Source organism: Amorphotheca resinae (assembly GCF_003019875.1).
Source record: "Amorphotheca resinae ATCC 22711 unplaced genomic scaffold M430scaffold_10, whole genome shotgun sequence".
Classification (NCBI taxonomy): domain Eukaryota; kingdom Fungi; phylum Ascomycota; class Leotiomycetes; order Helotiales; family Amorphothecaceae; genus Amorphotheca; species Amorphotheca resinae.
The window spans coordinates 865,558-887,883 of NW_020194480.1; the positions used below are offsets into that span (position 1 = coordinate 865,558).

The 22,326-nt window shown below is 51.7% G+C and overlaps 11 protein-coding genes across 11 annotated transcripts in view; 5 read left to right on the forward strand and 6 right to left on the reverse strand.

The window, feature by feature from the left end:
• The window catches only part of M430DRAFT_270280 (glycoside hydrolase family 55 protein), a gene marked incomplete at its 5' end in the record, with an annotated part of 3,066 nt that extends 612 nt beyond the window's left edge, over positions 1-2,454 (reverse strand). The window contains 5 exon segments of the mRNA XM_024865503.1: positions 57-1,451; positions 1,499-1,639; positions 1,665-2,108; positions 2,134-2,135; positions 2,153-2,454. Of these exon segments, the coding sequence (XP_024718502.1) occupies positions 57-1,451; positions 1,499-1,639; positions 1,665-2,108; positions 2,134-2,135; positions 2,153-2,454 (2,284 nt within the window).
• Positions 2,455-3,089: 635 nt separating this feature from the next.
• Positions 3,090-5,885, reverse strand: M430DRAFT_36614 (hypothetical protein). Its single transcript, XM_024866963.1, has one exon. The coding sequence runs from the start codon at positions 5,824-5,826 to the stop codon at positions 3,307-3,309; it is 2,520 nt and encodes an 839-aa protein (XP_024718503.1). The 5' UTR covers positions 5,827-5,885; the 3' UTR covers positions 3,090-3,306.
• Positions 5,886-7,271: 1,386 nt separating this feature from the next.
• M430DRAFT_44415 (hypothetical protein) lies at positions 7,272-8,293 on the reverse strand. The gene is made up of 4 exons (XM_024867701.1): positions 8,113-8,293; positions 7,934-7,984; positions 7,811-7,860; positions 7,272-7,754 (listed from the first exon to the last, which is right to left on the reverse strand). The coding sequence occupies exons 1-4, from the start codon at positions 8,163-8,165 to the stop codon at positions 7,282-7,284; spliced, it is 627 nt and encodes a 208-aa protein (XP_024718504.1). The 5' UTR covers positions 8,166-8,293; the 3' UTR covers positions 7,272-7,281.
• A 594-nt stretch (positions 8,294-8,887) lies between these two features.
• On the reverse strand, positions 8,888-10,689 carry M430DRAFT_36615 (hypothetical protein; the record flags this gene model as incomplete). The annotated part of the gene is made up of 1 exon (XM_024866964.1): positions 8,888-10,689. A coding segment is annotated over exon 1 (1,304 nt), but the record flags the coding sequence as incomplete, so codon positions are not given.
• Positions 10,690-10,853: 164 nt separating this feature from the next.
• On the forward strand, positions 10,854-12,833 carry M430DRAFT_144808 (hypothetical protein). The gene is made up of 3 exons (XM_024862911.1): positions 10,854-10,996; positions 11,044-11,263; positions 11,314-12,833. The coding sequence occupies exons 1-3, from the start codon at positions 10,956-10,958 to the stop codon at positions 12,541-12,543; spliced, it is 1,491 nt and encodes a 496-aa protein (XP_024718506.1). The 5' UTR covers positions 10,854-10,955; the 3' UTR covers positions 12,544-12,833.
• A 1,789-nt stretch (positions 12,834-14,622) lies between these two features.
• Positions 14,623-15,478, forward strand: M430DRAFT_171940 (hypothetical protein). Its single transcript, XM_024863621.1, has one exon. The coding sequence runs from the start codon at positions 15,016-15,018 to the stop codon at positions 15,442-15,444; it is 429 nt and encodes a 142-aa protein (XP_024718507.1). The 5' UTR covers positions 14,623-15,015; the 3' UTR covers positions 15,445-15,478.
• An 893-nt stretch (positions 15,479-16,371) lies between these two features.
• On the forward strand, positions 16,372-18,108 carry M430DRAFT_52804 (hypothetical protein; the record flags this gene model as incomplete). Its single annotated transcript, XM_024868328.1, has 4 exons — positions 16,372-16,434; positions 16,483-16,569; positions 16,631-16,694; positions 16,802-18,108. The coding sequence occupies 4 exons, from the start codon at positions 16,372-16,374 to the stop codon at positions 18,106-18,108; spliced, it is 1,521 nt and encodes a 506-aa protein (XP_024718508.1).
• Positions 18,109-18,193: 85 nt separating this feature from the next.
• On the forward strand, positions 18,194-18,609 carry M430DRAFT_171936 (hypothetical protein). The gene has a single exon (XM_024863620.1). It carries the CDS (start codon positions 18,280-18,282, stop codon positions 18,493-18,495), a length of 216 nt encoding a protein of 71 aa, XP_024718509.1. The 5' UTR covers positions 18,194-18,279; the 3' UTR covers positions 18,496-18,609.
• M430DRAFT_171935 (hypothetical protein) lies at positions 18,610-19,064 on the forward strand. Its single transcript, XM_024863619.1, has one exon. The coding sequence runs from the start codon at positions 18,724-18,726 to the stop codon at positions 18,985-18,987; it is 264 nt and encodes an 87-aa protein (XP_024718510.1). The 5' UTR covers positions 18,610-18,723; the 3' UTR covers positions 18,988-19,064.
• A 77-nt stretch (positions 19,065-19,141) lies between these two features.
• On the reverse strand, positions 19,142-19,966 carry M430DRAFT_52805 (hypothetical protein; the record flags this gene model as incomplete). The annotated part of the gene is made up of 1 exon (XM_024868329.1): positions 19,142-19,966. The coding sequence occupies one exon, from the start codon at positions 19,964-19,966 to the stop codon at positions 19,142-19,144; it is 825 nt and encodes a 274-aa protein (XP_024718511.1).
• A 256-nt stretch (positions 19,967-20,222) lies between these two features.
• Positions 20,223-22,149, reverse strand: M430DRAFT_144818 (hypothetical protein). The gene is made up of 3 exons (XM_024862912.1): positions 21,436-22,149; positions 21,020-21,384; positions 20,223-20,973 (listed from the first exon to the last, which is right to left on the reverse strand). The coding sequence occupies exons 1-3, from the start codon at positions 22,097-22,099 to the stop codon at positions 20,296-20,298; spliced, it is 1,707 nt and encodes a 568-aa protein (XP_024718512.1). The 5' UTR covers positions 22,100-22,149; the 3' UTR covers positions 20,223-20,295.
• Between the last annotated feature and the right edge of the window lie 177 nt (positions 22,150-22,326).

Below are 22,326 nucleotides of genomic sequence, written 5' to 3' on the forward strand. Positions count from 1 at the left end.
GGGGGGGGGGGGTCTCTGGAGCGCGGGTTGGGATGCGGTTTAGAAGGGGGGCTTACAGGTGCGGTAGTTGTCGAAGAAGCTGTACAATCCGGCTCCGTAGATCAAGATGGATGTGCTGCCGACTATCCTCAATCCCCAGCCCATGGCGCAATTCCCTGCTACTCCAGTACAGCCTGCCACAAAATCAAAATCATTCCAAGCTGAAACAGCTGGGAAAGGAACCATAGCAGGTGGGTTCGGTTGGTAATAAGCTGTCTCGGTTTGGATGTGGCCTGCGAAGACGTCTTTTGTGTTCGTAAATTGATACTGGTACAGAGCGTGGTGCTCTACGGACGTACCGACAAGCCAAATAGTGCCGGTCGAGGAGGTGGAGTAGAGGCCTCGACCTGCATAGACGGTGACTTGAGTCAGGTTGGGGTCATCAAGGTCATGATCAGAAGTCCAAAACCAGGTGTTCTCAAGGTAGACTCCAGCAGCTGAGTTGCTGAAGTGCATGCTCATAAATGCGGCCATGCAGTCATCTTTTACGATGTTGGCTGCCCCTGGGGTGGTTGGGCAATTGGCAACTTGGAGATTGGAACCTGCAAAGCCTCCAATTCTGGTGTGGACGTCCCACATTCCAGACGGAGAACTTGGGGAGGAGGCAAGATTCCATTCGATGAGAATTGCCCCTGCTGTGGCTCCTTGAGTAGAAACGATCATGTCGGACCATTCCACTATTCCGGTTTGACCAGTAGTACCCACTGAGACTACAGCTTCTGGAGCATTCATAGACGAGAAAAAGGCGCCAGAGCCCATGATAACGGAATATGACTCCCCAACGATCCTAGACCCCAGAGGAATGTTGACTGTTGAGGTAACCTTGTACGTTCCGGCATCGAAGAAGACGACCTGACCATTGGCAGCTGCTGTCTGTAGAACATTGTTTAGAATAGCGGTGTCGTCCGTTTTGCCATCGCCTTTTGCGCCTGCAGCGCGAGTGCTAACAAATGAGGAAAGGGGTAGAGTGTTGTACTGAGGTTTTGATCTTGCATAAAACTCGCCATCAATAGTCAGAGAGGCCGGCCGAGCGAAGGGAGTGGTTGGTCCCCTGAATACTGTTGGACCGTTTGGAGTATACTGATTACCTTGACCCCAACCTGTGATCTTTGTTGTTCCTCCAGCAAGTATAATTCCACAGGGTCCTTGAACGGCAATAGCCACATTTGTCAAGGACACATTATCCAGAATGAGACTCCCGCCCGTTGCTGGTGAGGAAGAGGGGGTACGAGCTGTGAGTATGGCAACCTCCGTGTTAGCGAAGTTGCTGTCGAGGATGGTTACAGATCCAACGATTTGTCCTGAAGAGCCTCCAGTAGCCATGTTCAAGCCAATTGTGCAGTTGACAACAGTGAGTCCAATGTAGGTCCACCCCCAATTCCAGCCTTGTTGAATAGCAGTAACAGCATTGTCTAAATTTGATCAGTATGTAAGCCAGAAATACTCAAGGATAACTCACAGAACGTCAAGTTTCGGACTGTGTATTGTTGGTTTCCAAAAAGAATTCCGTTCATCCCCCCATAGAACACCAAGTCATTCATGAAGCCTCCAGAGCCTACAATCGTGGCAGATATCGTTAAAGGAGACCGGTGACAGAAACCTGCCCGTTCTGAGAGGTCACTTACCACTTTCAATAAACAGCCCCTGGTGCTGAGTTCCAGCAGCATCACTCATCCTGAAAACGCAATTCTGTATACTTGTAGCCTGGGCTGTAGGCCAATGGACACCATTTACCAAAGTACCGGCAGGTATCTCCGTCATATCAAGAATCAAATTCCGGATTTGGCGGTAGAAAATATCTGTAGGCCCAAACCCCAGTCCATGATCACCATCAATCAATGCGAATCCACCGAAATGCGGCGCGGCTTTGAGTATGGGAAGACTGTTTGGATTTCCGATTATCTGAGTGTAGTAGTAGTCAATGAGCGATGAGGAAATGAGGTACGTTCCCGCAGGGAAGTAGACTATCGCGGGAGTCGTGGTGGAAGACCGGCAGCTTCCAGGTGCGCATCGTCCACCAGAACTAATGGCAGCATTGATAGCAGCAGTATCGTCCGTGACACCGTCACCTACTTTCGGTCAGAAACTGCAAACTCCTTGACGGCGTTGCTACATGCCTTGTGCTCCAAAGCTCTTCACATTCCGGAACACTTGATAAGTGTCAGGAGCTGGGTGGAAAGCCGAGATCCCTTGGTGCTCGATATGTTCAAGCCAATAGGGTTCGGGGTTGGAAACTGCTCTGGCTGATGCTGGTGAGTGTACTGATGCTAAAGAGTTTCTTGATATTGAAGGAAGTTCAACCGAGGTCGTTGGAGATATAATTCGAGAATGAGGATGGGAATGAATAGGAATAGGGTCAGCAAAGATACAGCCTGTCAAGCCGACCAAAACGGCAATAAAAGAGAGGAAACGCATCTCGTTGATGCAGCGTGTGTGCTCTAGAAGCAACATATAATGAAGGACTGCCTCTAAAATAAATATACAAAAGAGAGCATGTTGGTCTCAGAATCCACCAAAGCGCCAGCTATATCTACGTACTTCGTAGAGGATGTACAGCGCTTGCCTGCTGAGATCATGGCCGCTGCTTCCGAACGTAAAGGAGAGAAAACTTTGATATTACGCAGTCACGTATGGCATCGCTACCTATTGTTGGCTCAAAACTCCGAGTCCAATTCCAAGCTCAGAAGAATGATCCCACTGGGGATCTTCTAGCGGGATTCTTGAATTCGGTATTATATCTGTTATGAATGAGGTCAAACTAGAGTGAAGCCGCCAGCGATTGTTCGGTCCGAGCCGGGCGTGGATCGGATCTTGTTCCCATAAATAAACAATGGGTCCATCAAAAGCTTCGTCGAACCTGGACCCGAATAGATCTGTGATATATTTCAGCCCTATTTACGAATTCAAGGACGGTTGAAGCGCCAACATTGCCGACGTTCTTTGCGAAGCGAAACATACCGAGTGAGTGGCTTTTTCGATTCTTTCTAAGAGTCATCCCGAAGCCCCTTTTCCCGAGGTGTTTTGTGTAAGATACCATAGGTACCGCATTTGCTGAGCAGGTAATTCTTCTGACTATGCTAGTCTCATCGTAGATTCTATAAAGTACAATTTTATTATCCTTCCAATTGTTTCTCTTTTTCGGCGATCCTATCATACAATCAATCTAAGCTATTCGCTGAGCTGAGATTCTTATTACAATGTGTACTTAAGCCATAAAACCCAGTGAAATTTGTAAACCGAGCCCTTCGATGCAGGCTATTCCTTTCATCAAAGGTCGTCGTCGCTAATAGGCTTCTGCGGCTTGTATATTCGACCGCCCTTGGTCCTCTTCTGTGGCCCCAGTTGTCTGGCCTGGGTTCTGTCCAATTCAATACCCTCCATGCCATCCGGTCCCATGATAATATCGAATTTGTTCTTCCGAATCTTCTTTCCACCCTTGCCCATCCTTCCATCCCTGACACCCTTTAACTTCGTCTTTCCCCTTCCCTCTCCGTCCTCGGCCAATCTTCCTAAACGTGGATTTCTTGGCACCCTTGTCTTCGCGCCCAGCGACCAGAGATCGCCCCATTTTGACTTGCGTGCATCGCGGTATGCCGTCTTGCTGAAACTCTTGGGCACAGTCCATCGCTCGAGTTTGCCGGATGGCGTGCAGAGATCAAGAGTCACGTGTCCACGGCGTTTCAATGGCGGAAGTATGGCGCGGGGCAGGGATAGAGGATTAAATCTAACATCGCTCTCGCCGCCCTCCTCTCCTTCCTGCCCCGGCAGATCAATATCTTCGTAGCCGGCAAAAGCCTGGTCTGTAGCTGCGTCGCCCTGCTTTAATGGCTGAGCGCCCTTCCTGGAATCGACTCCTCGCCGCACGGCTAGATAGCTGTATTTGACATCTTCATGGTTTCGAATTGAGGCCCCGAGTACCTTTTGTAGGAAAGGCGGACGAATGTATCGCTGACTGAAATGGCAGAAATCCTTCCTACCACTACTAAGACCCGGTACAGGATACATCGGGCAACTTGTGTGGTTAGTGCAGGGCGCAATGATCATGCCGTCCTCCTTGTTAGTGAAGCGCGCCACCTCCGATGATGGCGACTGAAGCTCATTTTCGAAGGCACTGTCGCCAGGCGAAGAAATGTGGTTATCCAGGAGAAGGGATCGTGCTCCAGCTATAGCTTCAAAGCCCCGAGGTAAACCCTTCTCAATAAGGATCAGCACGCCACCATTAGGATCAAGAAGGGACCACAGATTTTGGACCATGTTCTTGCGTCGGAAGTCTTCCTTTAGGGGAAAGAGGGTGTGCGGCGCGATGATGATATCGTAGGACTTGCGACCTTGAGCGGGGGCACCATGCAGAAGTTCCTCCGAATTGGCAGCATGTATATAGTCCGGGAGACGTGGGAGAAAGGTGGTGTTCTCCAGAAATCGTGACACGCGCTGTCGCAGCGTGGCAGAACCCGTCAAAACCGTAGTCTTGCCAAATGGTGCATCCTCTCCCTCAACAATTCCTTCTTCCTTTAGGACGTCCCATTCAGCTTGCAATACCTCACGCCAGGCAAGAATGCCCGCTCCCCCAGCGCCAGCGTCCAGTACTCTTGGACCCTCTCCACCTTCTCTAAAGATCAAATCACGGATCCACTCACTTCCAAGTCGCTTTCGCACTTCGACAAGCGTGCTCATAACAGACGCATATGTTCCAGGCATCACAGCAGTAAGGTAGGAATCCGCTTCAATTTCGGACATACTGTGCTGCGAAGCATCTAGCCCAATATGTCTTTGCGGGAGGAGCTTCTTGGAAGCTGGTGTTGAGGCCGAGTAAGGAAGACCTTTACCACCGAATGCCTTTTCAGCAGCCGCTGTGAGATGCTTCCAATTCGTCCTGGCGAGCAGTTCCGTAATTGGTTCTATGAACTGCTCTCGTGGTAGTGATATCGTACTTGGCGAAGTTCCGAACCGAGAAGTAATGGTATGCGGATGTGTGAGTCTTTCGTTTGAACTGAGATATGCGTCCGGCTCGTCGTCCTCTTCTTCTTCCTCGAACTCCTCCTCCTCATCTTGCTCTTCCTCTTCCTCGTATTCCTCATCGATTTCATCATCTTCCTCGCTGGGTCTGGCAAGTGCAGCATCCATATCCCGCTGTAACCGTGTTATGGCATCAATCTCCCTCTGGTTCTTTCCCTGGACTTGCACCTTCTGCTCCTCCGACCTGCTTGTCGTCATGCCAGCTACGGTCTCATCAGTTCCAAGGTCGCCTGGCTTAGGTAGAGCCTCTGCAGCCACACCATCCACGGGATCCTGAACTACCGAAAACCCCAACTCAGGATCAAACTCCACCTCTTCATACTCGCCACTAACATTCTGCTTGATCAGAATATTCCGGGCAGGTGTCTCTCCTTCCTCCTCCTCACCACCGGGAATATATTCCAAATCCTCGGCTCTTGTCTCTCGCAACGGTGGGCCATACAGTCGTTCGTACAGGACATATTCCTCGGTCGACAGATAATCCTTTGGTAAGGTCTCCCCAAACGTCTGCCTTGCCTGTCTTACCACCGCTTCAATCTCTTCCGCCGTTGCACCCTGCGCATTGTTCACTGGTTCTTGCGCCTGAATCCGAGTGGTTGAAAATCCGCGGGACTGATTTCGCAGAGATTGCAGCGCTCGAGGTTGGAAATGGGCGTGGCGTGAGCGTGCAGCATTCGTAGTCGCGGGGCTTGCGAACCCGTGCTCGAACAACGACAGGAGCTGCAAGCGGCATGATTGACATGCTCGGGGGATCTTACGAGCCGTCAACATGATTGCGGCGGAGCAAGAGGATGGAGAGTTTGAATTTTGAGGTTCAAAATGTTCAGAAATATTTTACTGTAGTTGCGCTTTCTTCGCCTGAGGCAGACGTGACGCGACGGGAACGAACGTCTCTCTTCCAATGATTTTCGACCAATTTGCAAATGTTCACATGCTATTATCCTTGCTTCATGGTAGACTCTTCTCAAAAATCGTTATCGTTCCTGACGTCTAGTAATCCTTAATTGCGGATTTTATTTACATGAGAGAAGTCTCTCGAGCAATATAAATCTACAGGCCTTCTTCTTACCCACCTACCTACCTAAAATACTCATGGCAATGCTTTCCTAGCCTTCCAACTCCTCATCCCAAAGATATCTGAACCCGTGAGACTGTTTCTGAAAATAGGCATGAAGATTATTTCACTTCGAATCCAGTGATTCAATGAGCAATGATACGTCCTCAAGCACCCGGAGCAATACTCCTACCACGTCTTTCTTACCCTGCTCGGTTTTCTCCAAGCCTTTGCTGCTGCCCACAAGGAACCCCTTTCGAATGTTGTTCGGGCAGAAGAGAACTGCACTTTGTTTCTTGCACGCATGTTTTCTATTCTGTGGATAGTATAGGGCATATGGTATAGATATATAGGAAGGATGTTCATCTTAGCCTCTTCCGCGGAAAGTCAAAGGCAAAGGCCTCAACAACACTCGCTATATTCTCCTTATGCGTCGCCCCTGAGCAAAGCCGTGCTCTGCCTCCGTATCATGAAGGGAACTCCCTTGAATGCCAGGATTACTCTTAAACCCGACACACAAAGCACACTCACTACACTACAACCTCATGGGGAAATCTTTCAATTTCCTAATTCTGAAGCTCAAATTAAAGTACATTCTAAAACGAAGTATCTATGCGCATGCTATGCATCCCTTGACGAATTTGGCAACCTTCCAAACATTGTACCAAAGATGTAGCAGGTGATATAATACATCCAGACATGACATGACATACCCAGACGCCTGCCTGTCTTGTGCGCCCGAGCTGAAGGAAGTAAGAAATGATATGGTATGATATGTGCATCTTTTCGGAGAAGTTGAAAACGGCGCCCTGGAAGTGAAGGAGGGATTCCCAAGATATCGAATAGAGAGAGCTCTGTGTATGCCGACCTGGATGGTGTAGAGAAGTTGGGTACTGTACTGTACTATCCAGTTCGTATTGTGGTTGCAAAGGGGAAAGAGGTTGTAGGGCTGACGAGTCGATAGAGAGGGAAGATTTGCTGGCTTGGTCAAAGACATCCCCCGCATCCCTCCCAGCAAGTCGTCCGCTGCGCGAACTCCAACTCCCCGGATTCCGAACATGCATGACTATGTACTGCGCAGCTCCCCAGTAATTGCCGCTCAATCAGCCCCAACGCCAAAGCTTAAAAATCCCATCGTTACTCCCCTACACCCACTCCTCGCGCCATGCCTTCTACATGACATCGCACTTCTTATCGTCCTTGCCGCCCCCGGACTTGACACTAAGCGCCACCCTCGCCGCTTCCGTAAAGGCCTCGTTAACACCGCGATTTCGCATCGCCGAGCATTCCAAATATCGCAGGGCATTGATCCTCCTCGCAACCTCAAGACCCTGGTTGTAATTGATCATCTCCTTCTTCTCTCTATGTGCGCCCTCTCCCGCATCGGCGGCACCTTCCTCATCCCCTTGTTCGCGCAGGTCGCACTTGAGAGCGACGAGGACCAGCTTTACGCCTTGACAGTTCTCGGCAATCTCAGCAACCCATTTCGACTCGACGTTCTCAAGGGAGTCTTTGGAGTCGACGCTAAAGCAGAGCATAATGGCATGGGTGTCATCGTAGGAGAGGGAGCGTAAGCGATCGAATTCTTCCTGGCCGGCAGTGTCCCATAGGGAAAGTTCGATGTGGGTGCCATCGACAAAGATGTCTGCAGGAGTAATTGATCAGCACAGGCATATTGAGCGATCGCAATCTGAGACTCACCATGTACATAATTCTCAAAAACCGTAGGTTCGTAGACTGTTGGGAAATAGCTGGATGCAATTGTTAGCATTGCTTTCGCGTGGTCACTCGGCCTTGATAAGGTAGCTGGAAGATGCAACTTACCCTCTGGTAAAGACGTTCAGTAAACTAGTCTTTCCGCAAGCACCATCACCGCTGTCGCATGGGTCAGCTTCGCTCAATGTCTCTCCATCTGGCCAATTCTTGGGAGCGATCATGCACTGGCAGATGCAAAGCGGCAGCACACAGTGTCGCCCGGGTGCAGAGAGAAGGTTCAGACATACAGTAACACCAACTTCCTCTGTGTTGTCGTACTTCCTCCGAGTCCACACGGCATGATGTATGATGTCGGGGCGAGTCGTCTCGGCGCTCGCGCGTGTCCGTTTGCTCCTCTGGTTCCTGCAATCAATTCAATTCAAGGACCGAAGCAGGTACTGCCACTGAAATAATGGGGGGATAAATGAGGGAAGGGGTGGGTAAATGGATGAATGAATGTAGCAGAGCATATAGTATGGGGATTGTGGATTGTCTGCCAGAGGAGGCGAAAGATGGGTGTGGCTGGGCTTGGCTGGCTCCCGTTGCGGGTGATGTCTCTTGCTGTCCTACGGGGTCTCCGTACGGGGCGGGGGGGTGGTGCTAGTATTATTGTGTATTACTGTATATTACTGTACAGGAATGGTCAAGTGCCCTCGCTTATTGCTCCTGGTTTTGGTGCAGACTCCAGACTCCAGAGGCCCAGAGGGTCTGTAAGCGAGGATCTACGGGATCTTAGAGGACGATTAGACGATGCCACTGTCGGGGCGGCCAAATATTACCGAGGGACTTGCATACCTAGTACGGTATTATTGATTTGGCAGGGGTCCGCTGATGAGTGATTATCTAATCCACCTACAGGACCTCGGTACACCAGGTGTACTGTACAGTGTACAGTGTACATGTACCTTATCTTACGCTTCTCAGAGCACGAGGGAATATGCAGAGAGTAAGTAAGGTATGATGCTGACATGCTTTAATGCTTGGACCATTAAGCGGATGATACGTGGAGAGTTCAGGTAGTTGGTGGCTTTCAAACTGCAGCGTGGCTTTACCATTTCCTACGGATCGTTTCTTAACACCGTCACTATCCAAGGGCCACTGCTCCAGTACAGTGCAGTGTTCCCTTAACTTGTTATCTACAATGTTTACTGCTTCTCCCCGCCGTTGTCGGGGCCGTGACTCGTAAGTGTTTGGCCGGCATGAGTTGGTGGCGACGCTATTCAGAGACTTTCTGAGACTCCCAAAAGACCTTCCCAATGAAATGTCAACTCGGGATAAAGAGTTTAACAAGTACATGATATGATGCCACGTAGGCCATTTTAGTCGGATAGCCCCGCTCTCCATGTGAGAAGTTCGACTATTCATCTTCCCTCTGCAAGCCTTGCCGCCCACGACCAATGCGATCGGCGAGCCCCATATCCCCTGCCTTTCGATGTAGACCGTGGATGAAATCCCCTTTATCGCCATATTTGGACGATTTTGCCCGAGCCCTGTCTTCAGCCTCGCGCTGCGCTCGCTCTTGCTCTTCCAAGGCTGCCAATCGTTTCTCGCGGTCCCGATCCAGGCGCGATGCGTCTTCTTGCATAGCAGCCAGTTTTCTCTGTCGCTCAGCCTCTTGGTCCTCTGAGGGCTCTTCCCGTTGTGGTCTCCGATCGTCTCTTCGTTCATAACCCTCATCTCGTCGTCGGTCATATCTATCATACCCATTCCGTCTGTTGACGCCATTGTTCCTGTGATCTCCACTGTCTCTCGCTTCAGGATATGACTTGCGACGATCGGGTGACCTATATCGATCCCGCGATCTGTATCGCTCCGGCGACCTGTGTCGGTCCGGCGAAGGGGATCTTGTATCTACCGATGATGTATTCCTCCTCCTTCGATCGTAGTCCCTAGCTCTATCCGATCGACCCCTTCCTCTGTCATCCGGTGACGCTGATCTGGGTCGTCGAGTCCTGTCAAAGCTATCTCTCCTCCTGACTGGTGATGGCGATCTCGAGTATGATGGCGACCGGCGCCTTCGATGCTCTGATCTGCTGCTTCTGTGATCCCTATCGTCATCTCTTCTTCTACGTTTGTGTCGTCGCTCGTCGTCTGAATCATCTCGGTGTCGGTGATGGTGTCTTCGGTGTTTCTTCTCCTTCTTCACCTTGGTATCATCTCCCTGCCCGGCCATGGCAAGTAATTGCCTTCGTTTGATAGGATCGTTCATCATAGCCTCGTAGGCAGCCTGCTCCTGCTTCTTGATTGCCAACATCGGGTCTTCCCTGATCTTCGCCGCAGTGTCTCGTAGCGTATTCGCATTTTGCACAGCCATAAAACTCTCCTGTGTGGCCTGCTTCTCCAGCTTCTTATGTTCTGTGCCCTTGATCAAGCCATCAATCCTTCTCTTCCCCAAAAGGTAACCCTCCATCTCCTCCGTAGTCCCTGCCTGGCCACTGGATGGTCCCTGGTACATCCAATCCACACGATCGACACGTTTGCGACTGCCAGCGGCCTCGAGCTTCGCCTGGATCTCTTCCTTTGCCCGCTCCTCTTTGAGCTCCTTTATACGTTGCTCGGTCCGTTTTCGTTCCTCCAGGGCTTTCTTTTCTTCCTCCCACACCCGCTTCTGATTGCTCATGAGCACGGGGTGCCATGACTTCTTCAAGTTGAGATCGCCTCCCATGTTGACGGTGTTTCGGTGTTATCGATGGGAGAGACGACGGAGGGGCGAACAGGACAGAATAGTTGATAACTCCTGCGCGGATATCTAGAAAGCGACAGAGATTTATCTCACGAGTCTTCGAGTCTATCTGAGGCTTTTAAAAACATCCGACGTCGTTGGTTTGTTGGTTGTTGAAGTGACAAGGCGGCGATTACCTTAGGATCCTTTACCTAAAATCTGCGGGCTGGAGGCAGCGCTAAGCCTCTTGTAGCGATGAGCCAATCGATAGCTTTATCAAAGCCCAGGCAAACACAGCCTTGGACATCTAATTCACCAAGACCGCACAGCACACCACTTGATACTACAACCTCGAGTTTAACCTCTATCCCGGAGATATCTAGAACCTATTCATAGTATCAAAGCAACCGCTCAATCGACACCGCCATCATGTCCGACGACGATGATTTCATGCAGGATTCGGACCAAGGGTGCGTGAAGCCTCCAGAATTCCCCCGAACGAATCTAATTCCTGCAGTTATGATTTCGAGTACGAAGAAGACGATGATGAGGAGAGTGGCGATGTCGATATCGAGAACAAATACTATAATGCCAAGCAGATGAAGGCAACCGATCCGGAGGGAGCCATTGAAGAGTTTCTAGGAGTACCGGCATTAGAAGAGGAGAAAGGTGACTGGGGATTCAAAGGTCTGAAGCAGGCTATCAAACTTGAATTTCAACTGGGTCAATATGAAAAAGTGAGGCAGCTCGTCTGGGATTCTCAGAACTCTTCTGACCTTGACCTTAGGCTGTCGAGCATTACACCGAGCTTCTGACATATGTCAAGAAAGCCGTTACACGCAATTATTCAGAAAAATCCATCAATAACATATTGGATTATATTGAGAAAGGGTCAGATGACGAGAAGGCTGGAAAATGCATGGAGGAGTTCTACTCTCAAACCCTACAATCCTTCCAAAGCACCAACAATGAACGTCTCTGGCTTAAGACCAACATCAAGCTCGCAAAACTCTACCTCGATCGCAAGGACTACGGCGCAGTGACGAAGAAGATACGCGAATTACACAAGGCCTGCGAGCGGGAAGATGGTACAGATGATCCTAGCAAAGGAACTTATTCGTTGGAGATTTACGCCCTCGAGATCCAGATGTACGCAGAGACGAAGAACAACAAACAACTCAAACGCCTCTACGAACGAGCCCTGAAGGTCCGCTCAGCAGTCCCCCATCCCAAAATTATGGGAATCATTCGCGAATGCGGTGGAAAGATGCACATGAGTGAGGAGAACTGGAAGGATGCGCAGAGCGATTTCTTCGAGTCGTTCCGCAATTACGATGAAGCTGGCTCCCTACAAAGAATCCAGGTTCTTAAATACCTGGTACTCACAACTATGCTGATGAAATCCGACATCAATCCCTTTGAATCGCAGGAGACGAAGCCGTATAAAAATGATCCCAGAATTGCTGCCATGACAGATTTGGTAGATGCATATCAGCGAGATGATATCCACCAATACGAATCTGTCCTCAGCAACAACAAAGATCTCCTATCGGATCCCTTCATCGCCGAGAATATCGATGAAGTAACACGCAACATGCGCACCAAAGCCGTGCTCAAGCTCATCGCGCCATACACACGGTTCAACCTCAAATTCATCGGCAAGGCGCTCCAGATCCCCGTGTCGGAGGTGCAAGACATCCTCGGGTTCCTGATCGTGGAGAAGAGGGTCAACGGGCGGATCAACCAGCGGGACGGCACGGTGGAGATCGAGGACGACCGGGATAAGGAGCGGCTGCGCGCAATGCAGGAGTGGACCGACGCTATCGGAAACCTATACCGGACGGTCTTCTCCGATGGCGAGGGCTTCAAGATGCCAGAGGTCACGCAGATGGGCGACGAATTGGACCCGAGATACCCGCTCCCTGACCATAAACAGAGGGGCCTAGGCAAAGGGAAAGGGGGTGGGAAGGGGAAGAAAGGCGGCTTCGGCTCGCAGATGCCATCTTTCTTTCAATGATGAGAGATGAGAGGACAACAAACAGGCTCTGGGAACTTGGCCAGGGTGACGAAGTAGGTAGAACATAGCCACTGTGCTGAAGAGACGTGCTTGTGCTTCCATACTGCAGCGCGGGCAGCTTTCGATGCCGCAGCGCCTCTCCACACAATAATCCAGAGTAGTTGGCTGCGCGCGGGAACAGGAGTTTAAGGAGAGCCCCCTCCCCCCGGGGGCCGGCGCAATCATCTCTCATTGGGCAACGCGCGACAGACAGACATGATATCAAATGAAACACAATGAAATCAATCAACAAATATGCGTATTCCATGATATGCTCCTCCCCATTTATCCATCCATCCATCCATCCATCAACCGATCAAATCATCATGCAGCATGCTGCACGTAGAAAAGGCAATAGCCAGAAAAGCCGCGTCTGCCCGTCCGCGCGCTCGCACACTGCTACATCATGATCTGTGCTACCATTCTTCTTCCTTTCGGCTCCTCCCTACTTGTTCTGCTTGCTTGCGCAGAGAGCACGACAGGTAAGGTAAGGTAAGGTATGCAAATATATACAGCACGCAGTGACAGTGATAAGGGAGCGCGCATCGCGCCGAGATTTCGATTCGATAGTCCCGCCCGTCTACTACAGGTATAGGGATTTCCCCTGCTCAGCGGCTTCCTTGGATGCGTGAGTACATAGGTAGGTCCTCTGCTGGGTTATTCCTAGTGGAAGAAGGAAGTGAGATAGGCAATGTTCTTATTCTGAATTGGGGAGGGGGGTCTGGTCTGGTTGCTCATGTTTTACTATAGAGTGCGGGAGAAATGGGTCATGGAGGGCACCTGTGTCTTGAGCGATCTGTGCGTGAGTGAGAACCAAAGAGGGGGGGGAGGGGTATATGTTGTACCTGTGTATATACGGTTTATGTGAGGTACGCTGTCATCATCAAGCATTGTACTGTAGACAGGTATAATACCGTGTAATATCATCTACCCGTTCGGGCATCCAAATATAAACGGCATGAAAACGTGGGGTTACCTTATTCATCGCCTGGGGAGAGCTCCTATGATGCCGAGGAAGAGAGCTTTTGGAAAATAGCGGAATAGCGATTGAGTATTTTACCTGCGAGTAGTATTGCTTGTTTTGATCTCTAGTAAATCCTGCCGTCGTGCAGAATAGTGAGCCTCTATTGTCTCGCACTCTTTAGGCGCTCGGAGGAGGCTCACTAGGGCAACACTGTGGTAGTAGTGGCGGTTGAAGAAAATAAGGGGGGGTGTTCCATGGCAACATGGATGGTATTTCCAGATCACACGCAGACAAACCTGCTTTACCGACGTAGCCATGTGTAGCCCCCATTATTACTGTAACAACGGCACACAGTAATACATACATTCGTACTGGATCACGGCCTCATTATGCCTCGACGATTCCACTATTATCAACCCACCGTGTCCGCCCGCGCGCTCCCGCTCCCGTGCACGACAAGGGTCCCTGCGGATCGTGGGCGGGCTCGGCGGGCAATCCCTCTCTTCGCGCTCCCGCTGCATCTGGGCCAATAGGAGAACGATGGTGCTGCGGGTCGGTACGTTGCGTGGGGCGAGGTTACATGCGTCTACCCCGTCCAGAGACACTGAACTGCGGGATGAAGAGGACTCTCTCCGACTGACTGAGGCTTCTGTATGGAGGAGAAGCTGGAGAGCCGTCTTCATTCTTTGGCAGGCGTCTTTATTGGATGGGCGAGACCACAACCTGCCCGAGAGCGGAGGGGCGGAGGGCGGAGGGCGACGTTGCGCTTTAATAAGAATATGAGAAGTGATAATAACCTCTCAATCCCCTGTCTGCAAGCCAGCCTATAGCCGTTGCCATTGCTGCGATTGAGAGCCCCACCATCCTTAAGCCTAAAGCTAAAAGGCTGGACAGGCCAGAACATGGGGCTTCGAGAGGCGTGGCGACGGGTGAGGGGGAGACCAGGAGACCAGGAGACCATGAGCTTCTACTAAATTTCTCATGCAGCCATCCGCCATCACAGCACGCTGCCATGGGCCAGACATTAGAATACGACTCTCTCGGCAATAGTTGTAAGCAGGAAGGGTACAGTAGCTCCGCTGCTCTGGGTATATCCGCGCTCTCTCTGGGGAGGACGCCCTGGACGGGTTGGGGGTCACACTCTATACTCACAGGTCAGCCAAAGTCAAATTCTTCAGCCAGCCAATGATACGCCCATCACCAGCATTGCTGTCTGAGACTCCCGAGGGATCGATAAGTAGCATCCGTGTTCCCCTGCTATCCCTTCCCCTTGCCATCCCTCCCCGTCAGGATTTGGACGGCTGCTTGTCATGCGATGCACCGGCTTGCCGTGCAGCAGGAGAAGGGGGGAGGTTGAAGCTTTTCGGGGAGATCTTGGGGAAACAGACGCTGCAAGCGCGCGGTAGGGTTTAACAGCCGTGTGTGAATGGCTGCAAAGCGTGAGTGTAAGTGGGCGTGTCGTGTGCGAGATGTTGCATGGCTCGGCCATCCGGTCTATCTGTCTCCAGGCCGGTTCGATGGTGGTGGCATTCGCGGTGATCCGTCCTATCGTAGAATCTGATGGTGGCCATCCCGTACATACTGACTTACAACATCCGCATATCCGCACCTACATCCATCCATACATCGTCCATACATACAGGTCCCTCCCTTTGCCCATACAGTATCTTGCTGCGGTGCGTTGCTGCAGCGGGCAGATGTTCGGAGAACGCTCCCTCCTCCATCCAGTTCTTTCTTTGCCCTTCGCCTTGAGTCTTTTGCTCTTTTGCCCCCTCAGTCCCAGTCTCAGGTCGCCCGCCTCTCCCTATCCCTCCCTTCCCTTCCCTGCTACTTCTCACTTCTCACTTTTTCTCTGCCTTGCCACCCCACCTGCTCCTCCACAGCCCTTTTTCCACTAAGCACAAGGACCAAGACCAAGTAGAAGAGAGCACTAGCAATCGCCGCAACACACACCCAGGACTCCAGTGTCATGGCAGAATAATCGTCGTTGCGCTCTCACGTCCTTTCTCTTGCGCAGCCAACGACAACACGAGAGAGAGAAGAGAAGAGTCGACTCGACTTGCTGCATCTGTCGGAAGGACGCAGGAGGGTGGGGCGAGATACGGCCAACACCTCCCTCGCCATACATAAATCATAATACCCATGGTCCATTAGCAGCATTGGCCTTAGCCCTCCGACAGAGTACAGATCAGATCAGATCCGATCTGTACTGTCCTGTCCTCACCAGCTGCGCAAAACGTGTGTGTCTCTCTCCTGGCCGAATACTTGCGAGCCGGCCCGTATCGCATTGCATCGCGGCCCCTCTTTGTTCGCTCGTCTCGTCGTTACCGTTTGGCCTGGTGCTGAGGACGAGGAGGAGAAACGTCGTTGACGACGGGACCAACGCGCGCCCTCGCCACGACCCATCTTACCTTGCATTTCTGATATAGCTGCTCTTCCAGATCTGCTCTGGTTGGATCTCTTGTCCTGCGGCGCACACAGAGCGAAAGAAAGGCAAGAAAAATAGACGAAGCTCAGGGCTGAGCGAGAGACACGGACGAAATCGCCTCTGCCCGCGGAGCCGTCGTCGCCGCTCCGCCTACAAAATAGTCGGAGGCATGTTCCAACCACAACCAACTCCTTTTGCTCCCTTCGCCTCGTATGGAATAGGCCCCTCGCTCTCTTCGATCCCCGACTTTCCAGCTTTCCAACCGGTGGGTGGTGAATTGATCGTCGATAGTGGCGGCCCGACCCTCTTTCGAGACCCCATCTTCGGCCCCATCAACCCCAGCGCCAATGCCGATGTGAGCGGAGGAGCCCTGGCTTTCGGTGGTACCTACAACAAGATGGCAGCAGACGACCTCGACGCCCAGGAGGCTTTGGCGAGGGAATTCCAGCCGTCATTAGAGGTATGCTTTGCGTCCCGGTGAGCTGCGGGCTTGACTGATGCGTGGTAGGGTCCCTTGGTGGGGGAGAAGAAGAGCAGCCATGCCATCACAGAAGAGTACGCCAAGGCAGACCCGGTGTACGTTGCGAAGACAGCGGTGAGTAGATGCGCAGGTACCGATTGAGCTCCTCCGAATACTGATCATGGCCATTCCACAGGCGTTACCGCAGAAGTATTCGCATTATCGCCCGATCCTTGGGGATGGCAATTGCGGATGGCGGGGTATGTCCTCCTTCCCCAGATTCTCCCCCCAGACACCTTCCACGCCCCTCATATGGCTTGCCTGTCGATATACATCTTCCTCGTGTGCAGTAGCTGATCTTATCTAGCTACCGGCTTCTCATACTTCGAAACGTTGATCTCACTGCGAAATGCCGCACAATTGGAGGAAGAGGTTGCGCGGATGACGTCGTTGAATAACTTCCTTACAACCGTGGGTGGATTCCAAGAATGGGTATTTGAAGACATGGTGGATGAGACAATAGGGCTATTGAAGGAGTTGGCAGCGTTAATACCCAACTCTGTGGAGGCAGCTCAGGAACTGCTGATGCAGCGGTTCAACAATCCCGAAATATCGAATGCTATCATCTATCACCTGCGGCTGCTCGCCAGCTCTTGGTTAAAGGGCAATCCCGCACCTTATCAGGACTTCATACAAGGAGATCTGGGGATTGATGGATACTGCAAGGAGTGGCTCGAGGCCCCGAATCAGGAGATCGACCATCTGGGCATCATGCTTCTCATCGATGTCCTCCTGAAGCCTGTCGGATTCGCTGTCGAGATCATATATCTTGACCGAAGCGCAGGCTCACAGGTGAACAGCCACATGTTCCAAGACGAAGAGGATGGAGTGCCTACGAATCCAGGTAGTCCAATTATACACCTCCTCTACCGGCCGAGCCACTATGATATACTCTACAAAGACAACAACGCCGCGTTCTTGCTCCAACAGCAGGTCGGTGAAGTTGTGGTAAACCCGAATATTCAGGTCAATCGAGCAACAAGTTTCAGCCATCACCATGATGTGCGAAGCACGCCGTCGTCGCTACATGGCTTTTCTGACCTCGACATGACTGCTCTCCTCAGCATCCCGGGATTCTGCGCCCCACCTCCATCCCATCACGGCTTCCCTGCGCAATACTCGCCAGTAGAGTCGACATTCCCTGGATCGCCGATTTCAGCGGTATCACCCGCCTCTTCTGGCCCATCCCCAGGCAACACGTCAAGTGTCTCCCTAGCGACTCAATTCCCGCCTCAACAACCAACCCAAATCTTGGCATCCCCAATTCTATCCGCGTTCCCATCCCCGGAGACCCAACTTCCCATACACAACCACACATCACAATCAAATCCCATCGGCCCACCGCTATCGAGCCACGCTCCTCTACCGTCCCATCCACCACTCCCTTCGGAACTCTCCCCTCCAAACTCAGCGTCCAGTTTCCGCCCAAGTAAATACGAATGGGAAGCCGCAGCCGATTGGCAAGAAGGCCCGGTCGTCTTCAAAACCTCCACGTTCAAGAACTCACACTACAACACAGCACATTACAATAACCCAAACTTCCAACCCGAAGAGTGGAGCCCTGACTGCGAGGAGTCGGAGAATGGTAGCAAGAGTCGCAAGAGAAGCACTTGACTGGGAGTTGCTATGGAGGACTGATTCACCTTGTGCATGACCAGCGAGGAGGCAAAGTGAAATGAAGTAGAATCAGAAGATCTACGGCGCGAGAGACAGCCAGAATGGGACAGAAAGGAGAACAAGAAGATCCACAGTCATGACCGTACACGACCAAACACCACTCACGAAATGGAACAAATGGACGAACGAACGAACGAACGAAAATATGGAGCGGGCGTTAGTCATCGAGTTTACCTTGCAATATCAAGGATTTCCTTTTTATTTGCCCTTCTTCTTTTAGCGTTTCGTTATGGAACCCCTCTCTTGTGCAAATTCGCACCAACAAAGATTCAGATCGGAATAGCAGATTCTCTCCATCTCTCCTTCGTTTTTCATAATATGTGATTCTATGCTATTTAACTGCGTATTGATATTGGTCCTCCAACTTGCTCGTCCCTCACCGCCGCGGACAGGGCCTCCGCCGAGCAACTATAATGCCGCCCAAAAAAAGTCCAAAAAAAAGTCCAAAAAAAGGGCGGCTTGAGTGGTTGAATTTATTAAGCATCCATTCATCTTTCCCAACTATTCTATCTCCAGTGTCCGTCTAAGTTATCACGCGTATCTTTCAAAATCATGAAGCTCGGTGCGTTGGCCTTCCTATCCCGAGTCTGCATAGCCCCTAACGTTCGGGAGGCGTGCGGATCAGAAATTCTGCCTTATTGTAATTCTTCCCTTCGCCTATCTTTGTTTGCATCTTTTCCATGTTCTCTTACATCTCGTTTTTCGGGACATTTTGGCTTTTGCGGAAGAGACGAGGCCGAGGCTTGGAGGGAGGGAGGTGGTTTTGATAATGTAGCGCGGCGTGTAGCGCAGAGAAGAGGAGACCAGATTGCATGAATGGATTGATGGATAAAGTGGTTGAAGCCAAAATCCAGTCTGGTGTTAGGCGCTGTGCTTCGAGATTTCGAGATGCGGACCGTGCTGGAGGTGGATTGGGATTGTGAAGGGGGGTTTAGAGGGGAGAGGGGGGCCGGGGAGTGCTGATATATCCCTATAAAGTTCTCCTATCCTTAGGAAGAAGTTCTCCTGCTCCCTTCCCGGTGATATCCTCCTCCTTAATCTCCACCACCTTCCCTTCTTCTCCCCACAACCCCTCCACAAACCTCTGTACCCACAACCTTGCCACCTCTCCCAATTCCAAGCCCTCCTTCACCCCCTCCTCCCTCAAACTCGTAGTCTTCTTCCCCTCCAACCCACACGCCACAATCCTATCAAACCATCTCAAATCCGTACACACATTCAGTCCCACCCCATAACTCGTAACATTTCTTCTAAGATGCACCCCCAGCGCCGCCACCTTCTTCAAGTCATCAATCCAGACCCCCGGATTCTCCGTCCTGATGCCCTTCACGCCAAACCCGCCCAGGACATCAATCGTCGTCTGCTCCAGCAGATTCACAAAACACCTTGCCGTGAGCCCGCGCGGCCATGTGGCGCTGCGCACCGATTTCAGATCTAGGATCGGGTAGATGACCAGTTGGCCCGGCCCGTGGAATGTGGTTTGCCCGCCGCGTAATGTCTCGGTGACTTCGGCGATGGGGTAAGCGCCGCTGTTGGGGAGCGGCGCGCGTAAAAGGGCCGTTTGGGACGCGGTGAGTGTGCCGAGTTCGCGCCGCCCCGTGGTGTAGACGGGGGTTGGGCTGAAGGTGAGGATCGTGGGGAGGGGTGCGGGGGGGAGGGGGGATGGGGGAGAGGAGGAGAGGGCGGCTTTGTGCGTGAGGAATTGGGAGACGAGGAGGGATTGGAGGGTTTGCGCGTGGGTGAAGGGTGTGATGGAGGGGAGGTGGAGGTGGCGGAGGAGGTGAGAGGTGGACATTGGGATCGGGAATGCTGGTGTTGTTGTCGTCGAGGAAGGGAGAGGTTGAGAAATACCGGTCGAGGCGGACAAGGCTGAGTTGCGTCTTTGGGACCTGTCGCGTACCGTATGTTATTTCATCACTTGAATTTCCTTTTCCGGCATCTTTCTCGTCAGGAGGCCTAACAGCATATATCACTGGGGAAGCGTCATGTTCTTGACAGAGGACAGCTACAAGCAGGGTAGTCGTTATCCATATTCATTCAGACTTTTCAGTACAGGTGGATAAAATCTATCAAGCTCATGATGATCCTCAATACTGCAAACAATCCCCATCCGCGAGTCACAGTCTAAGGAGTAAGTCTCTTTGGCGTTCTAGGATAATCTGCCACCAGCTGTACAGTAGGCAAGTTCAAATACCAAGCCACCACTCGGTCAAGCCCAATACCACCACCACCATGAGGAGGAACACCGGCGCTTCTGAAAACGTCAACATAGTTCTTGAGGCCCGGCTCGTTGGGGTCGAGTCCCTTGGCTCGGATGCACTGCTCCAGCTGATCCGGCAGATGAAGTCGCTGGCCTCCACTCAGAATCTCTTGACCGCGCATGAAGAAGTCATATGCGTTGGTTAACTTGGGGTTCTCGGGGTCAGGCATGGCGTAGAAGGGTCGAGCGTCAATAGGGAACTTGTCCAAGACGTAGAAATCAGTGTTGTACTTCTTTCGGATCAGAGCGCCCAATGCCTTCTCCTGGGCAGTGCTCATGTCTTCGTCATCACTGACGTTGGCGAACTCAGGAGGGCCTTCTTCGCGGAGAAGCTTCTGGCCTTCAGCAAAGGTAAGGCGTACCTCTTTGCCTTCGGCGGGGAGAAGAAACTCCTCAGAAGGGTAGACGGCGCGGACAGTTGCAATCTCCTCTTTGCACCGCTCAGCGAGACCTCGGAAAATGTAGAGGAGAACCCCCTCTAGCATGTGCATTACTTCGTGGTAATGCTTCTCGATTTCCATTTCAAGATCAAGACCGATAAACTTGGGGAGGGTTAGTACTGCGCGGGAATCTGACCGGGGAACAAACCTCAGTCATGTGTCTTGGTGTGTTGGAGTTCTCAGCACGGAAAACAGGACCAACACAGAATACTCTCTTTCTGCCACCAGCAATCTCCATTTGTTTATAGAACTGTGGAGACTGCGCTAGATATGCATCCTTCTCAAAGTAGGTCAGCTTGAAAACGTTTGCACCACCCTCGGAGGCTGCGCCAATTAAAGATGGCGGGTGGAAGTTCTTGAAACCCCGTGCTCTCAAGTATTCACGGAACAGTTCCTCGACTTCGATTCGAATATCGGCAATAGCTTGGCTGACCGGTGCTCGCTTGTGGATGGCCGGGTTGTTGAGATGGGTTGCTAGACTTGCTGCTGGTGTTCCTTCTGTGATGCTAAGACCTATATTGAAGTGAGCATCTCGCACCGTATGAGAGAGGCAAGATAACAAACCTTCAACTGCGTCTGAGATTTCTTCGTCATCCAACTTTCCAACTGCTCGACTCGCGGCTGCCAAACCCAGGCCCAGCATCTCCGGCGCTGGAGCCACGAGGTATGTCTTGACGATATGTAACTCATATCCAGATACCTTCGCACTCTTGACTGGCTCATGTGGTTTGCTTACCACGGCCTCTACAACCACGAAACTCTCCAACTTCAACCCTCCAATCCATTTCACCATCTGCTTGCTCACGGGCTTCCCCTCCGGGCTGGCAGCCACAACGGCTTGTATGGTCCAATTACCCTCCTCTCTCAGCTCCAGAAATGCCATCTTGGCACCTTGCATACGCACATTCTGGATCCAGGCTTGAAGTTCGATAGTCTTGCCCACATCAGCTTCGCCAAGGTCTCGTAGGTGTCTACGTTCCGCGTCAACTTTCGTCGTGTGAGTGATCTTGCCATAGTTGTCCTTTGCTAGATCCTCGGCAGCAGCGGCCGCAGAAGAGGCCTGGGCAGCCTCGCGCTCCGCAGCCTTTCGTGCCTTCTCAGCTTCCTTCTTCGCTTTCGCCTCGGCTTTCTTTGCGCCTTTCTTTGAGGGTTGTGCGGGGTCTTCACCAGCGGGCGCAGCGGGTTTCGGCACCGCATCGGTGGGGACCTCTTTTGGTGGTTCCGCCATTGTTGTGTTCTTTGATCAAGTGTGTATTGTGTAGGACGCAAAGAGACGATAAGCGGTAATAGCGATTTGAGCCCTTGAACAAGTAGGAAGAGACACAAGGGACAAGCAGTCGAATCCGTCACTCGGCGGGGGGTGCGGTAAGAACCCTATGTAGATTTTTAAGCGAGTGATCAGCCTTGTTTACCCCCCCGAGGCTGACAGTCTAGTCTCCGACCCGCGGAGCACTC

Bases quoted from the DNA above. Each gene is read 5' to 3' on its own strand.
- M430DRAFT_144808 (XM_024862911.1), top strand. From the start codon at position 10,956: ATGTCCGACGACGATGATTTCATGCAGGATTCGGACCAAGG. The intron at 10,997-11,043 runs GTGCGTGAAGCC...TAATTCCTGCAG, and splicing joins ATGCAGGATTCGGACCAAGG to TTATGATTTCGAGTACGAAG. The intron at 11,264-11,313 runs GTGAGGCAGCTC...CCTTGACCTTAG, and splicing joins AACTGGGTCAATATGAAAAA to GCTGTCGAGCATTACACCGA.
- M430DRAFT_44415 (XM_024867701.1), bottom strand. From the start codon at position 8,165: ATGCCGTGTGGACTCGGAGGAAGTACGACAACACAGAGGAAGTTGGTG. The intron at 7,985-8,112 runs GTATGTCTGAAC...CCCATGCGACAG, and splicing joins CAGAGGAAGTTGGTGTTACT to CGGTGATGGTGCTTGCGGAA. The intron at 7,755-7,810 runs GTGAGTCTCAGA...TTACTCCTGCAG, and splicing joins TTTTGAGAATTATGTACATG to ACATCTTTGTCGATGGCACC.
- M430DRAFT_36614 (XM_024866963.1), bottom strand. From the start codon at position 5,826: ATGTTGACGGCTCGTAAGATCCCCCGAGCATGTCAATCATGCCGCTTG.
- M430DRAFT_171935 (XM_024863619.1), top strand. From the start codon at position 18,724: ATGAAGCTCGGTGCGTTGGCCTTCCTATCCCGAGTCTGCATAGCCCCT.
- M430DRAFT_171940 (XM_024863621.1), top strand. From the start codon at position 15,016: ATGTTGCATGGCTCGGCCATCCGGTCTATCTGTCTCCAGGCCGGTTCG.
- M430DRAFT_144818 (XM_024862912.1), bottom strand. From the start codon at position 22,099: ATGGCGGAACCACCAAAAGAGGTCCCCACCGATGCGGTGCCGAAACCC. The intron at 21,385-21,435 runs GTTTGTTATCTT...ACTTCAATATAG, and splicing joins AATCTCAGACGCAGTTGAAG to GTCTTAGCATCACAGAAGGA. The intron at 20,974-21,019 runs GTTTGTTCCCCG...ACCCTCCCCAAG, and splicing joins CACCAAGACACATGACTGAG to TTTATCGGTCTTGATCTTGA.
- M430DRAFT_171936 (XM_024863620.1), top strand. From the start codon at position 18,280: ATGGAACAAATGGACGAACGAACGAACGAACGAAAATATGGAGCGGGC.